The 21278-nt window shown below is 48.2% G+C and overlaps 1 protein-coding gene and 1 long non-coding RNA gene across 3 annotated transcripts in view; one reads left to right on the forward strand and one right to left on the reverse strand.

Moving 5' to 3' along the window:
* Positions 1-4: 4 nt before the first annotated feature.
* Positions 5-3921, forward strand: LOC137143755 (uncharacterized). Of its 2 annotated transcripts, none has more exons than XR_010917250.1 (3): positions 5-179; positions 1631-1743; positions 2640-3921. It is a non-coding gene; the product is annotated as an uncharacterized lncRNA (long non-coding RNA). The 2 variants fall into 2 exon arrangements; XR_010917251.1 differs by having other exon boundaries at positions 2643-3921.
* A 7050-nt stretch (positions 3922-10971) lies between these two features.
* The window catches only part of LOC137143749 (protein argonaute-1), a 42956-nt gene continuing 32649 nt past the window's right edge, over positions 10972-21278 (reverse strand). Inside the window, exons 15-19 of the mRNA XM_067533720.1 lie at positions 16668-16862; positions 15362-15496; positions 14086-14187; positions 12351-12550; positions 10972-11361 (exon numbers count right to left, since the gene is read on the reverse strand). Of these exons, the coding sequence (XP_067389821.1) occupies positions 11253-11361; positions 12351-12550; positions 14086-14187; positions 15362-15496; positions 16668-16862 (741 nt within the window). The 3' untranslated portion in view covers positions 10972-11252. The remainder of the gene's footprint in view (positions 11362-12350; positions 12551-14085; positions 14188-15361; positions 15497-16667; positions 16863-21278) is intronic.

Here is a 21278-nt window from a genome sequence, read left to right on the forward strand (position 1 = left end):
GCCGGACGCCGGGGTTCCACCCCCCCCTTCCCATAGACAGGAACGCTCTAGTGGTTAGTGGGGGGAGGGCCGGACGCCTGGGTTCCACCCCCCCCCTTCCCATAGACAGGAACGCTCTAGTGGTTACGGGGGGCCGGACGCCTGGGTTCCGATCCGGGCCCTGGCTGTGTGTGACGTTGGTAAGTAGCTGCCCCCCTCAGCTGTAGCTGTAACGGGAGGGTTTGGTTTCAGGGGTTTTGTGAGTCTCCCATAGCGTGCGAGAGGCACCAGCGGGATGACAAAGGGGCCGGGCGAGCCCCTGGCCGTGGGCGGGGCCGTAGTTTTCTAAGCAATTTTAAAACCAGTTCAGGGCTTTGGTTTGGTGTGGGACGTCCTTAGTCATTTTCATTGAACTGGTTTTGTACCGGTTTGCTGCCCCCACTTCCATGGGGGGGGGGAGGGGAAGTCCTTGTTTATATGGACAAGGCTTTTTATCACTGAGGCAAGAAATTCTGCTCAGCCTGATGGTCCAAAAACCTGAGCCCCTCTGCACTGCTGCTTGCACTAGGTGACCAGTGTGACAGACTGGCTCCGTTATTTTATTATACTTCCACAGCTGTTTCAGTCAGATTCCTGTTTAATTAAGTGAAGGAATTTTAAAAACACACCTTCACCTCGTATGTCCTTTTACTTTTTGTACTTCTCAGCTTAGTCTATGAAAATCAAAGTTAGTCTCACTTTTGCTTATGCTGTGGTTTCCTTCAGATTTTTAGTGCTGTACCATTTGAGATGCAATGCTTCTGTGTTTTTAAAATAGCTGTCAGGTTGTTTAAGCAATGTACACATTTATATGGGTCTTAGTCTAGAGTCTTATTTTTACCACGTTTAAATGTTGGCCTAAATTGGACCATCTGCCTTTACTTTCTCTTGTTCTTGCCAATTATTTAACCTGAATTTTCCCAGCATGTACATAAAATGCATCAGCAGTTGAAGCAGTCTGTCTTTCAAGGATGAATGAAGTGATGCTTATGTGCAGTTTATAGTCCAGATTATTAATGTTGGAAGTTGGCAGGATGAAATGTACTATCTAAAAGATATGTTGTTGTTCTTCCCTTTGTAGATGAGTGTAGAGTATTCCTGCAATAAATCCTCAGGAGTATTTTTTCCCTCTTTTCTTTTAAAAACAAACCAATCCGCAATGGAAACATGGATGTACATTTATCAATATTTGCATGGCTATGGCTTTCCCCCTAAAACAACCAGCATGAGTTGCTTTTAGGGATCACACTTGAATAGTGGGGAAAAAAGACGGTTACTTACCTGTAACTGCTGTTCTTCGAGATGTGTTGCTCACGTCCATTCCATTATAGGTGTGTGCACGCTTCTGTTTACAGTTACCAGAACTTTTTTCCCCTTACCAGACCCTGTAGGGCTGGCTTTGGTGCCCCCCAAAACTCCCTGCATATGCCGTAGTATATGAGGTGCTGCCGGCCCTACACCCCCTCAGCCCCTTCTTTCCACCAACTCCGGCAGCAGGGATGGGGGGTGGTCATGGAATGGACATAAGCAACACATCTCAAAGAACAGCAGTTATCAGGTAAGTAATCATCTTTTCGTCTTCAAGTGCTTGCTCATGTCCATTCCATTGTAGGTGACTCACAAACAATACCATGGAGGTGGGCTGGAGTTAAGGATAAGCTGCCTGGAGCATTCCTCTGCTGAAACCCGCGTCGTCCTGTGCCTACTGGATGATGGGATGTGAAGGTGTGTATCGACGACCAGGTGGTGGCTTTGCAAATGTCTTGTACAGGCACTCTTGCTAGGAAGGTTGTAAACTAAGCTTGAGCTCTGGTTGAGTGTGCTGTGATGGACCCTGGAAGTAGCGCCTTCGCTTGCTCGTAGCAGAACTTAATGCAGGAAGTTATCCATGATGAGATGCGCTGGGTAGAAACAGGTGAGTCTTTCAGCCGATCAGCCACTGTGACGAAGAGTTGTGTAGATATCCAGAACGGTCTTGTGCGCTCGATGTAGAGTGCCAGCACCCATCTTACATCTAGCAAGTGCCCCCTTCTTTCCTCCTCCGAACCGTGTGGTTTAGGGGAAAAACACTGGGAGAAAAATATCTTCATTATAATGAAAATGGAAAACCACCTTGGGCAGGAAAGCTGGGTGCGACCACAACTAAACTTTATCATTATAAAACACAGCATAAGGAGACTGCGAGGTCAGCACCCTAATCTCGGAGACCCTTCTTGCCGAGGTAATGGCCACCAAGAAGGCCACCTTCCAAGAAAGCAGGAGTAAAGGGCATATAGCCATGGGTTCAAAGGGGGGGCCTGGCCCGTAAGCCCATGAGAGGACCAGGTTGAGATCCTAAGCAGGCACCAGGTCACAGACCTGCAGATAGAGCCTCTCCACCCTCTTCAGGAACTTAATCGTCATAAGATGTGGACCACATAGGTGCAGGCCGCCATGTGGCCTAACAGCTGCAGACAGTGCCTGGCTGTCGTGGGGCATAGATGCAGGTGAGCAATAATGGAGGACATGGCCTCGAAGTGCAGCTGGGGGAGGCAGGCTCTGCCTTCAGAAGTGTCCAGGACCGCGCCGATGAACTCTAGCCACTGTACAGGAATTAATGTGGACTTTTGCTTGTTTATCAGCAGGCAGCGCATGTCAGGTTTACACTGTCCTGGATCTGGGACCTGGACCTGCCTCTGATTAGCCAATCGTCCAGATGGGTGAAAATGTGGACCCCTTGTGCCTCAGCTGCACTGCCACCACTGCCATGCATTTTATCAGCGCCCTTGGGGCCAAAGACAGGCCAAAGGGCAAAGCTGTAAACTGGTAGTAGGAGCCAGCCACCATGAAACGAAGGAAGCATCTGTGGCCGGGGAAAATAGAAATGTGGAAGTATATATGTCCTTGAGGTCAAGGATGGCGTACCAGTCTCCTGGATCCAGGGATGGGGGAAGCTAGGGAGAAACGCGAGTCTCTTGAGATATTTGGTAAGACGACACAGGTCTAATATGGGCCTTAGACCCCTTTTTGCTTTGGGAAGGAGGAAATACCTCGAGTAAAACCCTTTTTCCCTTCATGTCCGATGGAACCTTTTCCACTGCTCTGAGGCTGAGAAGGGTCTCTACCTCTTGCATGAGGAGTTGCTCGTGAGAGGGGTCCCTGAAGAGGGACGGGGAAGGAGGGGTGTTGGGAGGGTAAAAGCAAACTGGAGAGCATAGCCCGCCGAGACTATGCCAAGGACCCAGCCGTCTAAAGTAATTTTGGCCCATTCAAACTGGAAGGGAGCTAAGTGGTTTTAAAAAGACACAGCACGGATCCAGAAAACAAGGTGGGACATCTCCCTCAGACACTCCATCAAAATGGTCTCCTTTAGTTACCTGACTGCCTAGATGACCCTTGCTGAGGAGGAATCTGAGGGTGGTTGGCGTCTCCTAGACCCCCTATTTCTGTTGCTTTGTCTGTAGGGTGTGAATGGCCATGGTTCATACCTCTACTGCTGCTGGCCCTGAGGATGGAACTGACACAGGTCTGGGGTGTGTAAAGACCCAGGGGGCAGAGTATGGGCCTTGAGTCCTTCAGACCATGCAACTTCGCATCCATCTGGTCCAAGAACATGGCCGACCGTGAAAGGGGAGGTCCTGAGACAGCCCAGAGGATTGTAGCCACGAGCACCCGCACGTGTAGATGGCGGAGGTCATGGCTCTGCCTGCTGAATCTGCTGTGTCCGAGGACACCTCCAGCGCTGCTCTGGCCACTGTGATACCCTCCTCCAGGATGGTACTAAAGCCCAGCACCTGGTTCTGGGGCAGAGTGTCTGCAAAGCACTTTAGCGAGTCCCAGAGGTTAAAGTTGTACCTGCCCAGCAGAGCCTGCCGATTGGCAATTTGAAACTGTAGGTTTGCCATTGAATAAATCTTTCTCCCGAACAGATCCAGTTTTTTGTTATCCTTATTTTTTGGCGTAGAACTGGTCTGTCCCTCTCTATCCCTCTGGTTGGCTGCATCTACCAGCAGGGTTCCAGGAGAGGGGTGGGTAAACCGATACCCAAACCCCTTGGCTGTCACAGGCAGAAAGAAGAAAGGGGGGGGTGTAGGGCTGGCACCGCCTCATATACCACGACATGTGTGCGGGGTTCCAGGGGTGCCAAAGCTGGCCCTATGGGGTAAAAAGTTTGTGACCAGCCACGGAATGGACATGAGCAAGCACTCGAAGAAGAATACCCTTTAGGGTGGCTTGTGGAATAAAACTCTTAGAGAAGGAAATGGAGGTAGGAGAAAAAGAGGGTCCATTCTGTGTGCAGCAGGGGAAAAAAAGTCAGAAGCCACATTTGTTTCTCTTCATCTGCTCTGTGTTGCCATCTCTTCCTACTATAATTAACTATGCCCACGGGGCCAGGCTGTACTTGGCACTAGCTGGCCAGTTTCTTCAGTGATTTAGGGTAGGATGATTGCTTTCCCAGAGCTGGGTAAGCAAGGGGGCAAGTTTCTGAAAATGGCTTTTGTGCATATAAAGACAACTGCTGTGTGTGGAATTAAAGCTGGTGCTTACTGCACTGCCCATGCTGAGAAATGTGTGGGGGCAAATACTTTTTGCCATGCCACACACATTGAAAGCTATAGCTGGTGCTGTATATTAAACAGCAGGTTGACAGGGAAATTAATCCCCTGATTTTACATTGATAATGTTTGTATTTGTACAGGGATGAAAGAACTGATCATATACAAAAAAAAGTGTAACATGGATAAAGCCCTTGGGGCTTTGAATAGGGTGAAATGAGGGTACAACCTCCAGCATCATGAAATAGGCCCCCATAAACTATACTAATAATGAGGGGGAAATAACCGGTTGAATTAAATCCTCCCTCGCCCTAGAAACAGCCAGAAATGTTTTCTGACATGAGCAGGACATAATGTTCCTGTAGGGTAAACCACAGCTGCCTGTGGTTTATGGTAAACTTCCAGCCCAAGGCAAACTAAAGTGGGAGTTTATGCCTGCCTTAGAAGTGGGATTGTACATCAATGCTATTGTCTCACAGCTGAAAAGCAGGGATGGCTTCTGTTCTCTTAGTGACCTCAAAGTCAAGGTTTTCATTTGCACCCAGAAGCCAATGGATGAGTAATGTTGTTGTTCAACACCGAAGTAGCAGCACTGTTAACTGTTCTTCATGCTGGACATATATTTGTCAAGACACATGTATAGGGAGTAGTTTGTCACTCTTCCGGTGCCTTTTCAAAAGTTGAAGCCAACTTCTGCTGTTATCACAGCTCCCAGGTGAGCTGCGTCAATGTCCCATTGCTAAATCAATGCTTGCAGGGTTTTCCAATGCCAGAGAATTACAGCAGGGCAAGCGCTTAGCACCTGTATACACACAAAATGCTTGCACTGGAGCTCAGAGTTGCCAACATTGCTGCAATTATAGTGGGGTGAGCAAGACTCATGCCCACTGCATGTAGCACCAGATTGCTCTGCATTTGTGCAGTGACAGCACTGACCCTTTGGTGGGGCCCAGCAAAACCCCACCAACTATCCCCAGTATTCTTCCACTTACTGCCCTGCTGAAGACTCTGCACTCCAAATCCATATATTTCACTTTGGAAACTTAAGCATTTACATTTTACAAGTATAAAGTGCTTATAGAAGAATGGATGGGGAAGTACTGGAAGTAGCAGGACATGTACCAAATGAAACTGTCATGGTGTAGGGAGTGTTGTGTGTGGATGCAATGGACTTGGTACAACTCAAACCCTGGTTAACAGGGACACTGCATGATGGGTAGTCACAATAATGCAACTCCCTAGTGTATACAAGACTAAGATACCAAGTACCTCTGCCAGGCCAGCATATTGTGGTTTGTTACCACAGATACCGAGTAGGGCACATACCTATAGCTAAGGGCCTTTAACCAGAATTGGGCCCTTTAACACAGTTTTTAACATCTTACCTGCAAAGCTACTGAACACACCATGTGTGCGATATAGTGTTGATGCGGGAACTCTCTGGTGCCTACAGAGGCAAAACAGATGAAGCAAGATGAAACATACTTAGATTTACCACAGACTTTTACTGGGGGCGGAGGCAGTGGGAGTTGCATCATTACCTGCATTTGTCCTCTCCTTGGAAAGTTATTTGCCACACAAAAACAGCTGTCCCATATGATCTGGGTAAGTCTTGTTGTAGGTTTGCTTCTCACACCTGCTTATTGGAAACAGGGTCATATCTCTAATTCTAATCAGAGGGATGCCCAAACAGGGCTTTTCAGTTTAGCATTGTTCTGCCTGGCGAGGCAGGGTGAGGGGCGCTCCTAAGACAGACGGTTACAGCGTGGGAGAATGTCTCAACCAGCAGGAGTTGAGGTTCAGGGGGTTAGTTCTCAGAGAACATGAGTTACAGGATCTAGACTGTGCTCATGGTACTAAGGGTGCTCACCACCCATGCTGGAGCTAGCTGGATAATCAAGTTTGCACTTAACACCCATTAATCCAAAAGTTAGAGGTTTGACTGTACATTTTACAAACTCTACTGTTCTGGAATTTACAGGAAATAAAAATCCTGAGAGAAGATACAAGTTACACAGACTGAAGGGAACTCCCCACCCAAAGAACAAATATATTCAACTTAACATTTAAACATCAAAGTTTTCCCAAGTTGAGTTTTGTAATTAAAGTCATCATAAAACCTACAGAACAAGTCTTTACCTGTATATTACCTGTCTGGAAACCATTAACATCAGGTAACTAACTCTGGGCTCACAGGCCAAACCAAAATTCTGGAGCAAATGACCTTTCGAGTGACATACGCTGCTGTTTGACGTCTAATAACCTAGGAGTTCAAGGCTGACTGGAGTCAGCATTACCACAGCGAGAGGACACTGTTTAGTAATAAACTTTGTTACCATCTTCCAGGAAATTTTAAGTGAACTATTGTTCATTGCAATGTTTTCCCTCTCATGAAATTAAAAGAGGCTGGAAACCAAGGAGACTGGGGACCCTTACAGTAGTTGATTCAATCCAAATACTGCTGAGCACTGATGTTTGTACCCAAGCCTTTCTTGATTATGCTTCTAACACTCTGTATGTGCTTTTTTCCCCAAGGGAGCTCTCCCCTAGATCTCTCTCAGAAGTGCCACCTCAACACACGACTTTTATTTATTACGTCTTTTGCCAACAGTTTAGGATCAAACACCTGAGATTTCAAAATTCAAATTGCAAGCATAAATCAGAACCAAGCCAAAAAGAAATCCACTGAAGCAATAAAGCAAAATATAAACACAATATTCTGGAGCTCTTTAATTCATACTTTTTTTTTTTTTTTTTTTTTTAAATAAAGAGGTGGTTATGATCTTGCAGTATTTTCTTTTGGCCTAATCCAAGGATATCTTTACTCTTTACCAATCTTAATTCCACTCATACAAAAAATTGATATTCAACAACCTTTAAAATATAAGCCATTATTTTCATTACAAAATAAGTTGTGCTGCTGCTTGTTTTTTTTAATAAGTACTGTACATCAACTGTTCATATCTATTTAGCAAATAGACCACACAAAATTCAATCTAAAGCAAACAAACACAAGGAGAAGAAAAAAACAAAGCAAATTGAGTGTCTTGTGAACATCTATGTACAGTTCAACACTTGCTTGAATAAGGAGGTACAAAAGGGGGTAGAAATTGAACACAAAAGCACTGAAGTCCTCAACAGTTTTCTTTCACAAATACTTTGAAGTGCAAATCACAAACGCTAGATATGTATTTCATTTTTATTGCTGTTCTGCAGTCTCATTTCCCCTCCCAAAAGGAATCATTTTTCTATTTGCACTAATTTTCCAAAAAGAAAACTTTTCATTTTTGCTATGTTGAACACTTGTGCTATAAAGGTTCAAGCTTTTCAATACTAAATATCATAGCATCTCAGACTTGCAAATATCAGAACACTTTCTGTCCTCGTTCAAGTTCTGAGAGGTTTGTTCTGCCCTCAAACACCCCTAGTTGTTCAGATATAAACATAATGTAAACAAGCTCATTAAACGACTGACAGTTAAATTGAAGTGATTCTGCCTCCCACGGAACTGCAAGCACTTGGCAATATTTCCAGTTGTACAAGGGATATGTGCATATTCAGAAAGTCACAGGAGCCGTTTAAATTGCTTACACAGGATTTGTACCTAACTATAAATCGTGATATGTATATGGGTTAACACTTATTTGCCCTGGGAACTAAAACGCACAGCACCCCAACATGCAATTATTTTTATATTTCGACAACAAAAGGGTAGAAATACAGGATGCTGAAGCCATGTTAAAGATACAGTGCATAATCCAATATACGTAACATGCAGGTAAATCTAACCCATTGAAATGTCTTGGAAATGGAAACATGGTTCGGAGGGCATAGGAACTACAGAATTTATGGCATTTTTTTATTTGTTTAGAATCCAACATGCATGGGGTGAAATAAGGGCAGAACATGATCTGCAAAGTTTTCAGTTTAGTGCTTTGTGAGCGGTGAAGCTTTTGTGTAGTTATAAGTTGTTGTTAAAAACAGGTGCTACATCAGTGTGTCTTCATTCATAGTTCTGTATGAATGGTCACCTTACAAATGAGTGCAAATCTTAAGGTCCATTTTACATTTCAAGTCTTAGTTAAAAAATGGTTACAGAGCAACAAGCTGTTTCTGTAAATGCCCACACTATCTCATTTCAAATGGTTAAAAATGCCATGTGCTATGCCGTAGCTGCTAAAAGACATTTCAGCATTCCAGACCCAAAAACAACATGAACAAAAAGTAAAACTAGAAACAAAAAACCTTTGCCTTGAGAACAACAGCAAAGTACTTTCACTTGTAACACTGGTGAACGAACGGAGTTTCAAAGAGAACCTCAACCTAAGCAGAGATATGGAGAACACGTGAAAAGACACACAACTTGCAACCTAATCGTAAACCCAATTTTTAATCTGAATTAGGAGCTTTCTACTACAAATTGGGTGGGTTTTTTCCTTCTGGGATCATCCGGCTTTAAATTAATACCAAGGGAAGTTCTGGGAATGGAGTTGAGAGGTGCTGAATTTGTGTTACTATGCAGGCACTTGTGTAAAGGAATGTAGGCTTCTCATGTTGACACTTAGTGTTGATGCATTCCCTACTCTCTAAAAACCTCCAAAGCGTTGAGTATCCTATTAATCATGACCACCACCTGGCCTCTTGCCTCTGCCCCTTGCAGATATACAGCCGTGGAGCTTGACAAGGTGGAAAGGAGGGCACGAGCCAAACATTGTAGTCTTGAAAACTACAACTGTGCTAAATGTAGGGTCGTCACACTGCGTGGCACTGGTGGGATCAGCAGTTAGTTTGCATAGCATACTGATGTTCTAATTCTTGACCAGGGTGCCAATGGGGAGCGAAGTACAAATAACGTATTGTATTAGAACAGAGTGCAATGGTCAACGTGATCTGAATTGGTTTCATGAACTGCGAGCAAGGCAAGTTTAAATATCAGAAGGTATGAAATAAAAGGAGCTTATAGTAATTGGTACTGGCGGAGGGCAGTGGTTGCTACACTGTTAAAAACTAATTCGCTTTGGCAGTAAAATTATAAGAGCTGCTCCCCTTGTCAGTCCAGTAACTGGATGGACAAAGCGTTCCTGCTGAAGAAAATTTGTTGTGCGTGCTTAAATATTAAATTGGGATAACCTGCTCATTTATTGTAACTCGTGAGTAGCTGCCACAGCGTTCCATGTAGAAAGGTCATTCCACAGAGCAAAATGAGTTTAAAATGCCATCAGCGCGTTATTGTTGGGCGGTAAAAAACCCAAGATTTTTTCTTATTATGAACACAAATCAGTAGGAATTTCCCAGCAACAGTAAAATGCATTTCATTCTTCAGACTGATGAACAATCTGGCAGCATTTCAGATTTTAAAACCCCGTGCGTGAAACCAGTCACATCTGTGGTACAAAAAGCAGCAATATCTAGCAGCGGAAACTTCCATGACAGTTTGAACATGCTGGAGTCAAGCAGACAGCCCAAAAAGACATGATGGATACACGTGACACATGGGAGATACACAAGAACATTAGAAAGGAATAACTCAAAGCAGCAGGGGCTGCAGTTTGTAATACACTCATTGGACAGGAAATGCTATAAATCTCTTGCATGAACATACAAAGTCTCAGGAAATGCAATGATGTAAACTCTGACAATGTTAATGACTTGTGAATTTTGGCAACAGACTTGGTATCATATAAAAATAATGCTTAGTAAAAAAAATCCCAATGTGTCCATCATTATAGAAATTCAGAAAAAAATACGACTATGGAGATTTCTGTCCTCATGGGATGAATGTCCCATTTGTCAGAAATGCAGTTTTAAATAACAAAGTAGTACATTGGAAACAAAAACGGGCCAGCAGCTATTAAACTTGTCCTATATGAAAGTGCACGTCTTTCAATGGAGTTTAACCATTGTGAGGTTGTGATCTAACACGAACTGTAACTTTATGAATATAAAATCAACTCCTTCGGATGGAAACACGGACCACCACCAAGACAAGACTACTATTGTTTTTTTTCCTTACGAGATAAAAACGTTGAAATTTTGCAGCATTGTAGTAAGGCACTCACCCATGGAAAAGTCTGTGACTGTTGCTTCGAAGGGCAGCAGCTAACTAGCTTTTAACGTAAGGAAGACAGTTTTCATCAGTTCTGAGCTAAGTGCTAGGGTGCCTTACACATTATATAGGGGGAAAATGTTAGTGTTAGAATTTTCCTATAAACTAGTTTTTTTTTCCTTAACCCATTAAAGCATCTTGAATCCTAAAATATTAGTTTATAAATCTAGTCTTCTGTTTAAGGCTCTAAAAATCCCCCCCACACCCCCTACCCCAAAATACCAACCAGCATCTGTTTGGCAATGGAGGACCAATTCCTCTGTTTCGCAGTCAGAAGTCTATAGTGTATTGCATTTTAAAATGAAAACCTGCTTGTTTCCATGGGATGTTTTATCCCTTCTTTAAACACCTTCATTGGTTTGGTCAGCTTAAGATTTGCAAAACCAGAAAAATAATCAGTCTCTTCCAATGCTACGAAGGTGTCTGGTCTCTCTCTCCTCCTGCACATGGTGTTGGTCTCCTGCCTCAGTCAATGCTGCCTGCCCTGCAGTGATTTCTCATTGGAACAAACAAGGAGTCTCAATGCTTCCTTTTTTGTATGGCTCCTACAAACCTGAAAGCTTTCTTGAGTGAGGTAAAAAAAAGTTAGGCTTTCAAGCAAAGTACATGGTACGTAAAGTGTCCTGATGAACTTGCACTGCCTTTGCTAGCGCCTGCGGGTCTCTGCCATTGCTCTGTCCAGATATATGGCTGCCCTCTCCGCTGAAAGTGCAAAACACACCATCTGATTATTTCACGTGTGCACATTGGGAGTCCCGATCTGGGCTCAGTGTGCTCGGTGCTGTATACACCTAATGAAAAGAAAGCGCCCCTGCCCTAGAGCTCACAGTATCAGTAAATGACAAAAGTAGGTGACTATAGTGGGCAGTGGGGTAGGGAGCATGAGGTAACTGCGAGAAGGCTAAGATCAGTGTCATAAGCAGTGGTCACCGCACACCAGCTGCCTAGCAATAGTTGAGAGTCCTGGATCCCCAGTCACGCGTCGCCATCAACATGCAAGAGAACTAGAGATTTCCTATCCCACTGTGGAAAGGGCCGGACTCAGTCCCAGGGGGTCAGGGCCCAGGAAGGAGATCTTCAGCCCCACCTTCAACCCATTTACACTGGGTAAAAGGGCCAAAGCAGCGATGGAGCTAGACGTTCTGGTTCCAGCTGGGAGAGGGGTTCCCCTAGCATAGGCACTGCAGAAGATGGTTGTAAGGCTGCCTTCTGAGATGCCCTCAAGCCCCTTTGTAGAGGGCGCGCGGAGGAACCACCGCATGCAGCACGGCAGCCCCTAAGGCACAGCAGGAAGGCGGACAAAACTCGGACAGGCCCCCAGGGCCCGGCACCCACTCCAGCCCTCAGAGCAGGATGAGGATGGCACAAAGGAAGACTTAAAGCCATTTAGCACCCCCCCTCTCCTGGGGCAGAGTTCTGTGCACAGCCCAGAATTGCCCCCTAGGTCTCTGAGGAGAGGTGGTGGGTTTGCTGCAGAGCAAAATCAGTTCTGCCCCCGTCTACACGTGCCGAGACCCAAAGGCTAGCTGGCTGCCTCTCCTAGTGCTGGCATGAACACATTATCGCTGCACTCTTTCCCCGCCCCCTCCCTCTACTTCCTTCCCAGGAGAAGCCACCGAGGGGACATCTGGCAGACGGCCAAGGTGGGGCCATACACCCCGTGAGCATCTCGGTGCAGTGGAACCACTCACCTGTCGTGCTCTTTGTCCACGAGGTGGTACCGCGCTCTAAATGCCACCAATCTGGCATAGTATGCTGGTGCTGGGATGGAGACTGAGCGGGTGCAGCGCACGTAGGTGTGGCAGAGCTGGTACGTGAGGATCTGCAGCTCGTCTGCTGTAAACCGGTTGTCGTCCCAGAGAACGTAGTAATGGGAAGGTCTGCTCGTACCCTGGAAAGGAGGAGATGAGATGAGGCAAGAGTCGGAGATGCCGTTTGAGTGTGTCTCACAATCAGAGCCAGCGGTAGGCGGTTGAAAGGAAGCACACGCGCCCTCCCACCCACCTGATCTAACTGGGAACCTGGCCAAAAGTCTGAGCAGGAGACAGGGATCCAAAGGCTGCACCAAAAGATGCTTTTTGCATGGGAACAAGCTACAGAGCTGACAAAACAGCAGGGGAAGCAGATGCCCCGACATCAGCTCTCTCCCCTTATAGGCCTGTCACAGCTTCTTTAGCAAGATCATACACAGAAGAGAAAGCTGCGGTCTAGGCATTAGATCAAGCAAAGGGGAATCCGGACTCCGGTGTTCTGTCCCTGAGACTGCCAGTGTCTGACCGGAACAAGACAGCTAGCCCTTTGCAGCTTAAGTTCAGTCCCATCTGTCATATTTGCTTCCCTAACTCATGGGCTGGAGAGTTGAGGGTCTTGGGGACAGGGAAGTGCAGCGATCCTTGGATACGTGAAGCACTGACTGCAGCTGGCCAGCCCATCCTCCCCCCACACACAGCCAGTACAGCTGGGACAAGTCACTGCCTTGGTGCCCAGGCTGGAATAAGCTCCTGATCCCTTCACAACACACCACGATACACCTTATATTTAACCAGCAGCTCCCTCCAGCGCCTCAGTAGCTGGGACATTCCCTGCTGTCCTTGCAGAAAGGGAAAGGAAGGCTTTTTGGAAGGCGCTCTAGGCACCAGAGGAGTTACTGCAGCCCGCTCAGTTGCCAGTGCAGCAACAGAATATCGCTGGCCCCCTAAAAACAGCAGCAGAGCAGACAGACGCTGCTTCAGCGGCTGCTGGAATGGAACTCTCCCTGCAGAGGGTCTCCAGGTCCCTCCCGACAATTAGGAGCGTCAGCAGGAATTCAGAGCCCGAGAGCCCAAGTGAGCCTGGAAAGCACAGACACCTAGCCGGTGAGTTATCAGCCAGGCGGGCTGTTTCCCAGGACATCCTAGGACGAGGAGAAATGGAAGCTGCGGGTTACAGCAAACTAGCTGCTACACAGGGCTGTGTGTGGATAAATGGAAACCCAGATGGCCAAGAACTACACAGAATGGAGCACCCTTTGCTGCCCTGAACAGGTAGCCCCTATGGACAGCAATATTAAGCAAGTCTCCCCCGAGATGGGTAAGGAACTCCTCCCCTCTGCTGAAATACCCCACAGCAACCCTGCTCAGCAACTGGGGAGGGGAACAGAACACCCCGTTATATCCAATTGAAGCCACAAGGGCAGAGACCAACATATTCCTCCTCCCCCCCACCCCTCGCACTGGAATCTGACCAGGACCCTAGTGTCAATGGCCACACGCTGGTGAAAAGGACATTAGGATCTTGGACGAGGAGGACTGGATGAGGCAGGGAGACTGCGGCTGATCAGCAAGGGGCACTGGCAGAGTCAGCAAACACTACTGGCAAACCACCTCTGGGGCCACGAGAGGAGGAAATCCTGACAGCATTGCCTTGGACAGGCTTGGGACACAGTACCTGAATGCCTGCATGACTGCACAGGTAGAAATCAAACTCGAATGGGTGGGTGATGTTAGTATCCACGGTTGTTCCCGCCGGGATGTTCCCACTCTTGCCGATCTGCAGAGATTGAACAGAGACCCAAAGCACTGTATCCTCTGGTTACCTGCAGCGGCTCAGCCGCGGGTCTGTCTGACACACCTCGCCCCCTTCTGCTCCGCCAGACATTTACACCCCACGGAGCCCCAAGTGCACAGAGCAATAGCTTCATGCCTGGCAGGTCCCCCGTGTAATCACTCATCTCAGTGGAAGCCAGGGGCCACGGCTCTCCAGGAGCCTGCAACAGCAGGCTCCATCCAGCACACATCACCGCTCCCATTGACAGAGCAGGTCTCAGCAGGGCCCCCAGCAGGTGCTTCCCGAGTCCCACCAGACGGGAAATGGGAGCAAATCAGACCCTGGGGACAGGGAGCAATGCAGGGAGAGGGCAGCAGGCGGCTAGTGCTCTCTGCAGACAACACTGGGAAACAGCGCAAGGCACGGCGAGGTGGAAGTCGAGGGAGACGAGTGTCCCGGTGTTTGCACTTTCCTACTGCAGCAATGGACCTCAAGTGGCCAAACCCAATACCCAGGGCGCCTGCGTCACGCATCCCCACTCCTTTCCACACCCAGGGCAACAAACGCCTCCGTTTCCCACAGTTAAATATCTGCCCTCAAATGGGCCTGCTGCCAGCTGAGGTTTGGCTCCAAATATGGGTTTCACTTGGGAACCCTATTAGCAATAGGAGGGTTACCCTGGTTTTTTAAGTTCACCTCTTCCCTCCTTACCCCCCCACATACACTGTTCAGAACCAATCACTGCAGCCTGTGCCGGGGAGGAGAGCCAGGACGAGCCTAGCTTTTTGCATCTCTCTGCTTGCACAAACAGAAGAGCCGGAACAGCCAGGATCAAGCACGTTTTCATAGTCCCCCATCTTAACCCTTGGAGCGATTTTAACCCCTCAAGGGAGGAAATGCTGAAAAATACTTTCAGGTGGACACTTGCTCTTTAAATATTGACCCTAGAGACTCAACTCTTAGAAATACATAAGGCAAGTGAACCGTGCCCGGCCTCTCAAACCAGCACGAGAGGCGTTACTTCTGGGGACAGACTTAGGATTGCAGGACCTCCTGCTCCTGAGAGGCCTGTCCCATTGGCTAACACTGTGCTTTCCATGTAAGGGCACGCAGGTTCTTTTCAACAATGCTGGTGACTAATCAATCAAACCTCCCCCCCCAGCCTCGACATTCTCACCCTTTCGTTCTTATCCGCACAGAAGAGGCGGGTGTGGTGCCGTTTCTGGACAACTATGTACGTGATGCCGGGCTGATAATCCTTCTCCAGTTTGATGCAGGCGTCTCGGATCGCCAGCAGCTCGTAGTGAAGAATCTGAAGGAGACCGGGCATAGGATGAGCGAGAACACACTGGCTCATCGGAACACAGCTTTTCCCTGGCGCTGTGGGGAAAGTGCCAAGACAGGGCCCACCGCCTCTTTATGTGGCAGCGCCAGCAGGACAGCAGCTAGCTCGCCAACGGCAGCTCATTTGCTGTATATCATCAGACCAGCTTCCCAGGCACTAGCCTTCTCCAGCCCAGGCAGGGGGAGAGCGCTTGGAACCATGCTGCCCTTACAGATAACTGCACTGAAACGAAGAAGGAGCTCAGAGCTTCTGAACCATGCACAAGGACCTATAGATATTGAAAAGTCCCAGCTCATATGTTGTGCTCATTTCCCCTCCTCTCAGCAGCAGACATGTAACTGGGACTGTCAGCGGCAACTAGACAACAGCGACAGGTCTCGTTTCTCAAACTAGTTCTCTAGACTTCTTGCCAGGGTCATTCAGCTGTCACTGCAGGGGAACCCTCGCTGGATTTACCCCACAGCTCCCTGGGTCCCTCTTCAGCAACTCTGCCCATAAACGGGGTTTCTTAGAGGCTTCCTCAAAGCCCATGTCCACCCAGTGATGTTTATTGCTGTTAGACAATTGTTTGGGGGTGGGGAGAAGTGAGACAGAGGCACCGATCCCTGCCCTTCTGGACACCAAAGCACAAGGAGCATCACCAGTCCCCGGGTACCTCTCTATGCAGCATGGATGACAGCCGCCACCCGATCGAACTCTTCACTTCTGTGGCCCCAAGTTCAAATCCAGTCTTGGGTGACAGGCCACAGCCAATCCGACGACTTCATCCCAACCCGTCTGTTCCACTCTGCCAAACCATCCAGCCACTCTGCGTCTGAGCCGACGGCCAGATTCCCAGCACGGCCAGCCTCAGAGGCTATTCCAGTTACGATTGTGGAGAGCTGGCAGAGAGGCCTGTGTGAAGCTCGCCCAGCGCCGTGGCTAGTTCTAGCCAGAGCGTTAGCCCTGCCCTTCCACACAGACAACGGACAACGTTGCACGCGTAACACAGAACTAACCCTGAGCTGTGACATCTGAACGAGGCACAGCTGGCGCGCAACACCGCCTCCCCTGAACTAGCCCCAGCAAGTCCACAGGGGGATGCACATCTGCGGCAGTGCAGCCAAGTATTTCCCAGCCCCGCCAGCGGGTTCCTCACCTGCGGGAGCTGGCCCTCCGGAACCCCGTCCCGATAGAAGATGATCCTGGTGGGTTTGAAGCGGGTGGATTTGTAGAACTGGATCAGCAGTTCCCTCACCATGTAGGATAGGTCCTCAATGATCTCCTGCCGAGGGCGTTGAACCCGTACCGTGGCACAGTAACGGCTGGGGTGGGCGTCCATGCTGCCCACAACCTGCAGGGACAAAGCAGACAGGCCGTGCCGAGCCATTACAATGAAAAGGGAGAGGGGGAAGGACACCCCTGGCAGGCAGGCTGCTGTAATAGGGATGCCCAGGACCAAGTCTCCTTGGCCAGAGCACCATCCCCCACTCCTGAAGCTCAGCAATGGGCTACCGGATGAAAAAAGGCGTATCCATAGAGAATCTATATGCAGAAGGAACCACTTCCAACAACCAACAGCTGTGGTTCCTAGATGCTGGTCTATGTCAGTACTGGTATCCCAGGTCACTTCTGCCTCCCTCCTTCCCACCATGCAGCCAAGGCTGCAAAGCATTCTTGAGAGAGACATCAAGGCCTGCTAGACTCAACATGGGACTGGGAGACAGGAGTCCTTGAGCTTCCATCCCAAGCTCTGCTGACAAAACCAGATAGCAAGTCAAACATACCACTCACGGGACAAGAAATGGCCAGATCCTTGCTAGGCATTTGCACCTCAGAGCTCTGTGTGGTTTAAGTGCTATAACAAAACTGCCCCCCCTCCGAGAAGAGGTCAGGACACGTACCCGCTTTTGTAAAGTGCTTTGAAATCTGCGGAGGGAAGAAGCCGTACAATGTTCCATGTTATATCGCTGGGTCTGGGGACAACTATTTCCGGAGAGACAGACCCGTGCTCTCTATTGAAACGCAGCAGCAGCAGGCGGCTACATTTAAGTCCCTATTTAATGAACGTCTAAGAGCACTACTCCAGGTAGGTTCTTATCCCATGCCCATCACTGTGGTGGCATCAGAGCATCCTGGCAGCATCCTGATCTGTCCAGGAATGACCAAAGGAAGCATTTCTGCCCAATGAACAACTCTGAGCTGGATAAACATTTTTAACAAGCATCCGCAGGCTGCAAAGTCCTCTTGGACCCTGCTAACACTAGGCGAAGAGTCCTTGAATGCCCCCACTCGAGCACAGAACTAGAACGCTTCCCGGGGAGCCGGCGAAACCTGCCTCCACTGCTGGCTGCCTCTTCTGGTTCCTAAGGAAGTGATGAGAGTCTGAGTCACCCTTCACTTCTCCTAGTTGCTAGGCAGCAGTCCTGACCTGGGGTTCCCGCTGGAGTAGCAAGGGATTCGACGAGAACATGCTCTGAAAAGGAGACCTTGAAAATGTCAGGGGCAGGAAGGCCGAGAGCAGCCGCGCTCGACTGTGACGCAGGAGTGGTGATGGCGTGAGTCACTGGAGATTGTTTTGTAACTCGAGAACAAAGCTGCCCTGGAGTCCAGGAAAGGGATGCGGGGGCAGGACACGTCACCATGGATGCTAGAACAATTCCTCCATCATCATGAGGGAGCAGCTTCCACGTCAAGACCTCCCACCCAAAACGCTATCTACCCTCTTTCCAAAGGCTCTGAGGCTGCACCAGTTGTGTGGGGATCAGGCGCACCAGTTACCCAAGGACACATCCGCCCAGGAGCTGGCGGTGGGATTTCCAGCTCGAGATGACATTCCCCCGCTCGCTCTGATCAGTCCAGTGGACTAAAAGAAGCATGGCCATGGAGGCACAAAGAGCCACCCGAGTACGTACCTACGGCTAAAGACGGGATCCTACTCGGGGTGGCTAGTCTCTCCCGTCACTTCCACCTCCGCAGCTATGCTGCTGTTTTTGGTACGTTAGCCCTATCAGAGATAGCATGGGTATGTCGACGTGACGCCTCCAGCACCGGTTCAGACATGCCCTAAAGTCACCAGTGCCAAGAAGCTACGGCTGGAGGGAGATGTTCATCGCTACACTATAGCGTGTGTTTTGGGATTCACTCCCGCAACCTACCACCTCCAGCTGAAACAGACTGAATCCAATTCAGGGCTCATTTCTCCTGCTGGCCCCCAGGCTGGGAACTGTAAGCACAGGAGTAGGGAATTATTTGATGGGAAAGGGGCGTGCAGGCAGGGTCTGTTTTGCAGTTAAGCCAAGGGCATCCGCACCATATGGATGGGCACCTTTCTAGGCAGCAAATACATCCAGTGCTGTGCTGAAGTGGCTCCTCCAGCAGACAGGAGACAAGGAGCGCCAGGACTTTGGGGTTCTACACTCAGCTCTCCCACCATCTCCTTTGGCGGCACTGGAAAAATTGCAGCCTCCCTGGATCTCATTCTTCCTCTGGACACTTGGATACCAAGACACACAGGTAGCCTAGACATAACAACACAGCTGATTCTATCCAAGAGAAATCTTTAAAATGGGCATCATAATCTCCCATCAAAGGGTATTTGAGACAAGATGATATGGGGGTGTAAATTACTATTACTATAAATCCAGCACAAATGGCTAGATGCCATCGGCTTGTGTTGTAAGATAGGACCATTAGACACGACTTGACTGACCGCCATGACCGACAACCAGAGTTATTTCCTGTATTTCTTTTCTGCTCTCCCAGGTCCTGATCCACTGCCTATTGAAATCAAAGGGAAGATTCCCACTGACTTCCGTGGGCTTTGGACCAGGCAATTTCCAACGTGCCAGCCTCCTCCAGCTGTGATATGTGGACTGAGTGCAGCACTGCCAACTCTTGTGACGTTTGGCTCCAGCTCCTGCAGTCATGTGATTATGGGAGAATCTCAACTTTCACTTTAAAACAAATAAAATTTCTAGCAACTCATGGATGCAGAGACAAGCTTGAAAAGGCAGCCCCCTTCAAGCTCAAAAACCAGAAGGCAAATTAAAAAACCCAAATCTATTTTTCTTTTTTGTAGATCTCATGATTTTTGACACCTGACTCATGATTTTTGAACACTTGGGATTGGTGATGTTGGGATTGGCTACAGACTGTATTCCCTCCCTGCAAGCAGTGATAAGTATGAATATATTGTATTAAAAGAACACACAGGAACTGATTCTCTAGGGATCAAGTCTGGGTCTCAATGATTCTGAGAAAAAAATCCAATTGATTTCAATGGGAATCAGCTTGGACCTAAATGATGAGATACCACTCTGTAAAGGCTCACCGACCAAATTTAACTTTGGGGCCAATTTTCAGCTGAGAGCCTCCCTTTCAATGCATTTCAAAAAGCATTTGTATTAAATGGGGGGAAATAACTTTTAAAATGCTCTTTTAAGAAGTGAGGAGAGCAACGCAGCAGCAAAGCCAACAAACAGACAGCGCTGGTCCTGCCTACAAGAGCGAAGAAACAGCCAAAAGCACTTGTCGTCCCCCCCCCCGCCTCCTTCTAATTTAGAAGAAATAACACTCCAAAAGATGATTTCCCATGCCAAGGAAAACCTGAGCTATGAATCCTGGAGAGCAAAGAGTTTAAAGAAAGAAATCAGGGATGTGCTCAGTTATAAATGGTGCGGCTCAAACCCAACAGCTTCCTCAGATGCATCAAATACAGGGCGTGAGGATAAAATCCTGAGAAAGAGGAGAGCAGTTGCGCTGTCAGATTGTTTCATCTTCCTTTGTACCAGGCTAGCCATGGCTGCCTCAGCCTACCGGGGGTGACTAGCATGGCAGGGAAGGGGCCTTACTCGGGGGTAAGCCACACTCCTGGCATTTTAATAAATACCACTGAACCTTCGGCCGGTGGCGGAAATGAAGGCTCTGCTCTTCTTCCATAGGCAATATTTTCCTGGCTTGCTGCAACAGAAAGTCACTTCTCCAGCCAGATAAGTGAAGTCCTGCTTGTTGTCGAACGGTAGATTTCCAAGGAAAGCCAAGGGGCAAAAGAAAGTGGTGCTGGTGATTCTGAAGAGGGGTGGTTTTTCCCTTTCTTCATGCAATTAATGCACTGGGCATTTTATGGACAACTCAGTCAACAAGACAAGGTCCCTGCCCTGAAGAGCTTATACATAGAGCACCCCCCCTTCACCCCCAACTTCCTACACAGTTTAGGGTGACTGGTTTCAACATGGAGGGACTCCAGTTACCCTGGATGAAAACCTTGGGAGATCTCTTTCTTGAGCTCTTTGAGTGGTAAAACAGCTAATTTGGACCCCACCACTTTATACGCGTAGCTGGGATTATGTTTTGCATCGTGCATTACTTTGCATTCATCAACACTGAATTTCATCTGCCATTGTGTTGCCCAGTCACCAGTTTTGTGGGAGCCCTTTGTGACTCTTCACAGCCTGCTCTGGACGTCACTATCTTGAGCAGTTCTGTATCAGCAGCACATTTGGCCACCTCACCGTTTGCCCCTTTTCCCTGATCATTTATGAATAGGTTGAAGGGCCTTGAGCAGCCCCACCTGCAGCGCAGCAGCAGCCCAGCGAATCCCACCACCAGGGACCAAATCTTGGGTTTATCCCCATGGGGCCAGGCCTGGCCACTCACTTGCTCAGGCAGACAGGAATTACACACAGATTCTCCCCTGTGACTCAGCACATTTAAACACTGCCCCCGTTTACGCAGGGACACTCTCACGAGGACCAGAGAGAAGCCTGGC

The sequence above is a fragment of the Emydura macquarii genome, unplaced genomic scaffold, assembly GCF_026122565.2.
Source record: "Emydura macquarii macquarii isolate MOO-44397 ecotype Brisbane River unplaced genomic scaffold, CSIRO-AGI_Emac_v2 contig_3348, whole genome shotgun sequence".
In the NCBI taxonomy this organism is placed as follows: domain Eukaryota; kingdom Metazoa; phylum Chordata; order Testudines; family Chelidae; genus Emydura; species Emydura macquarii.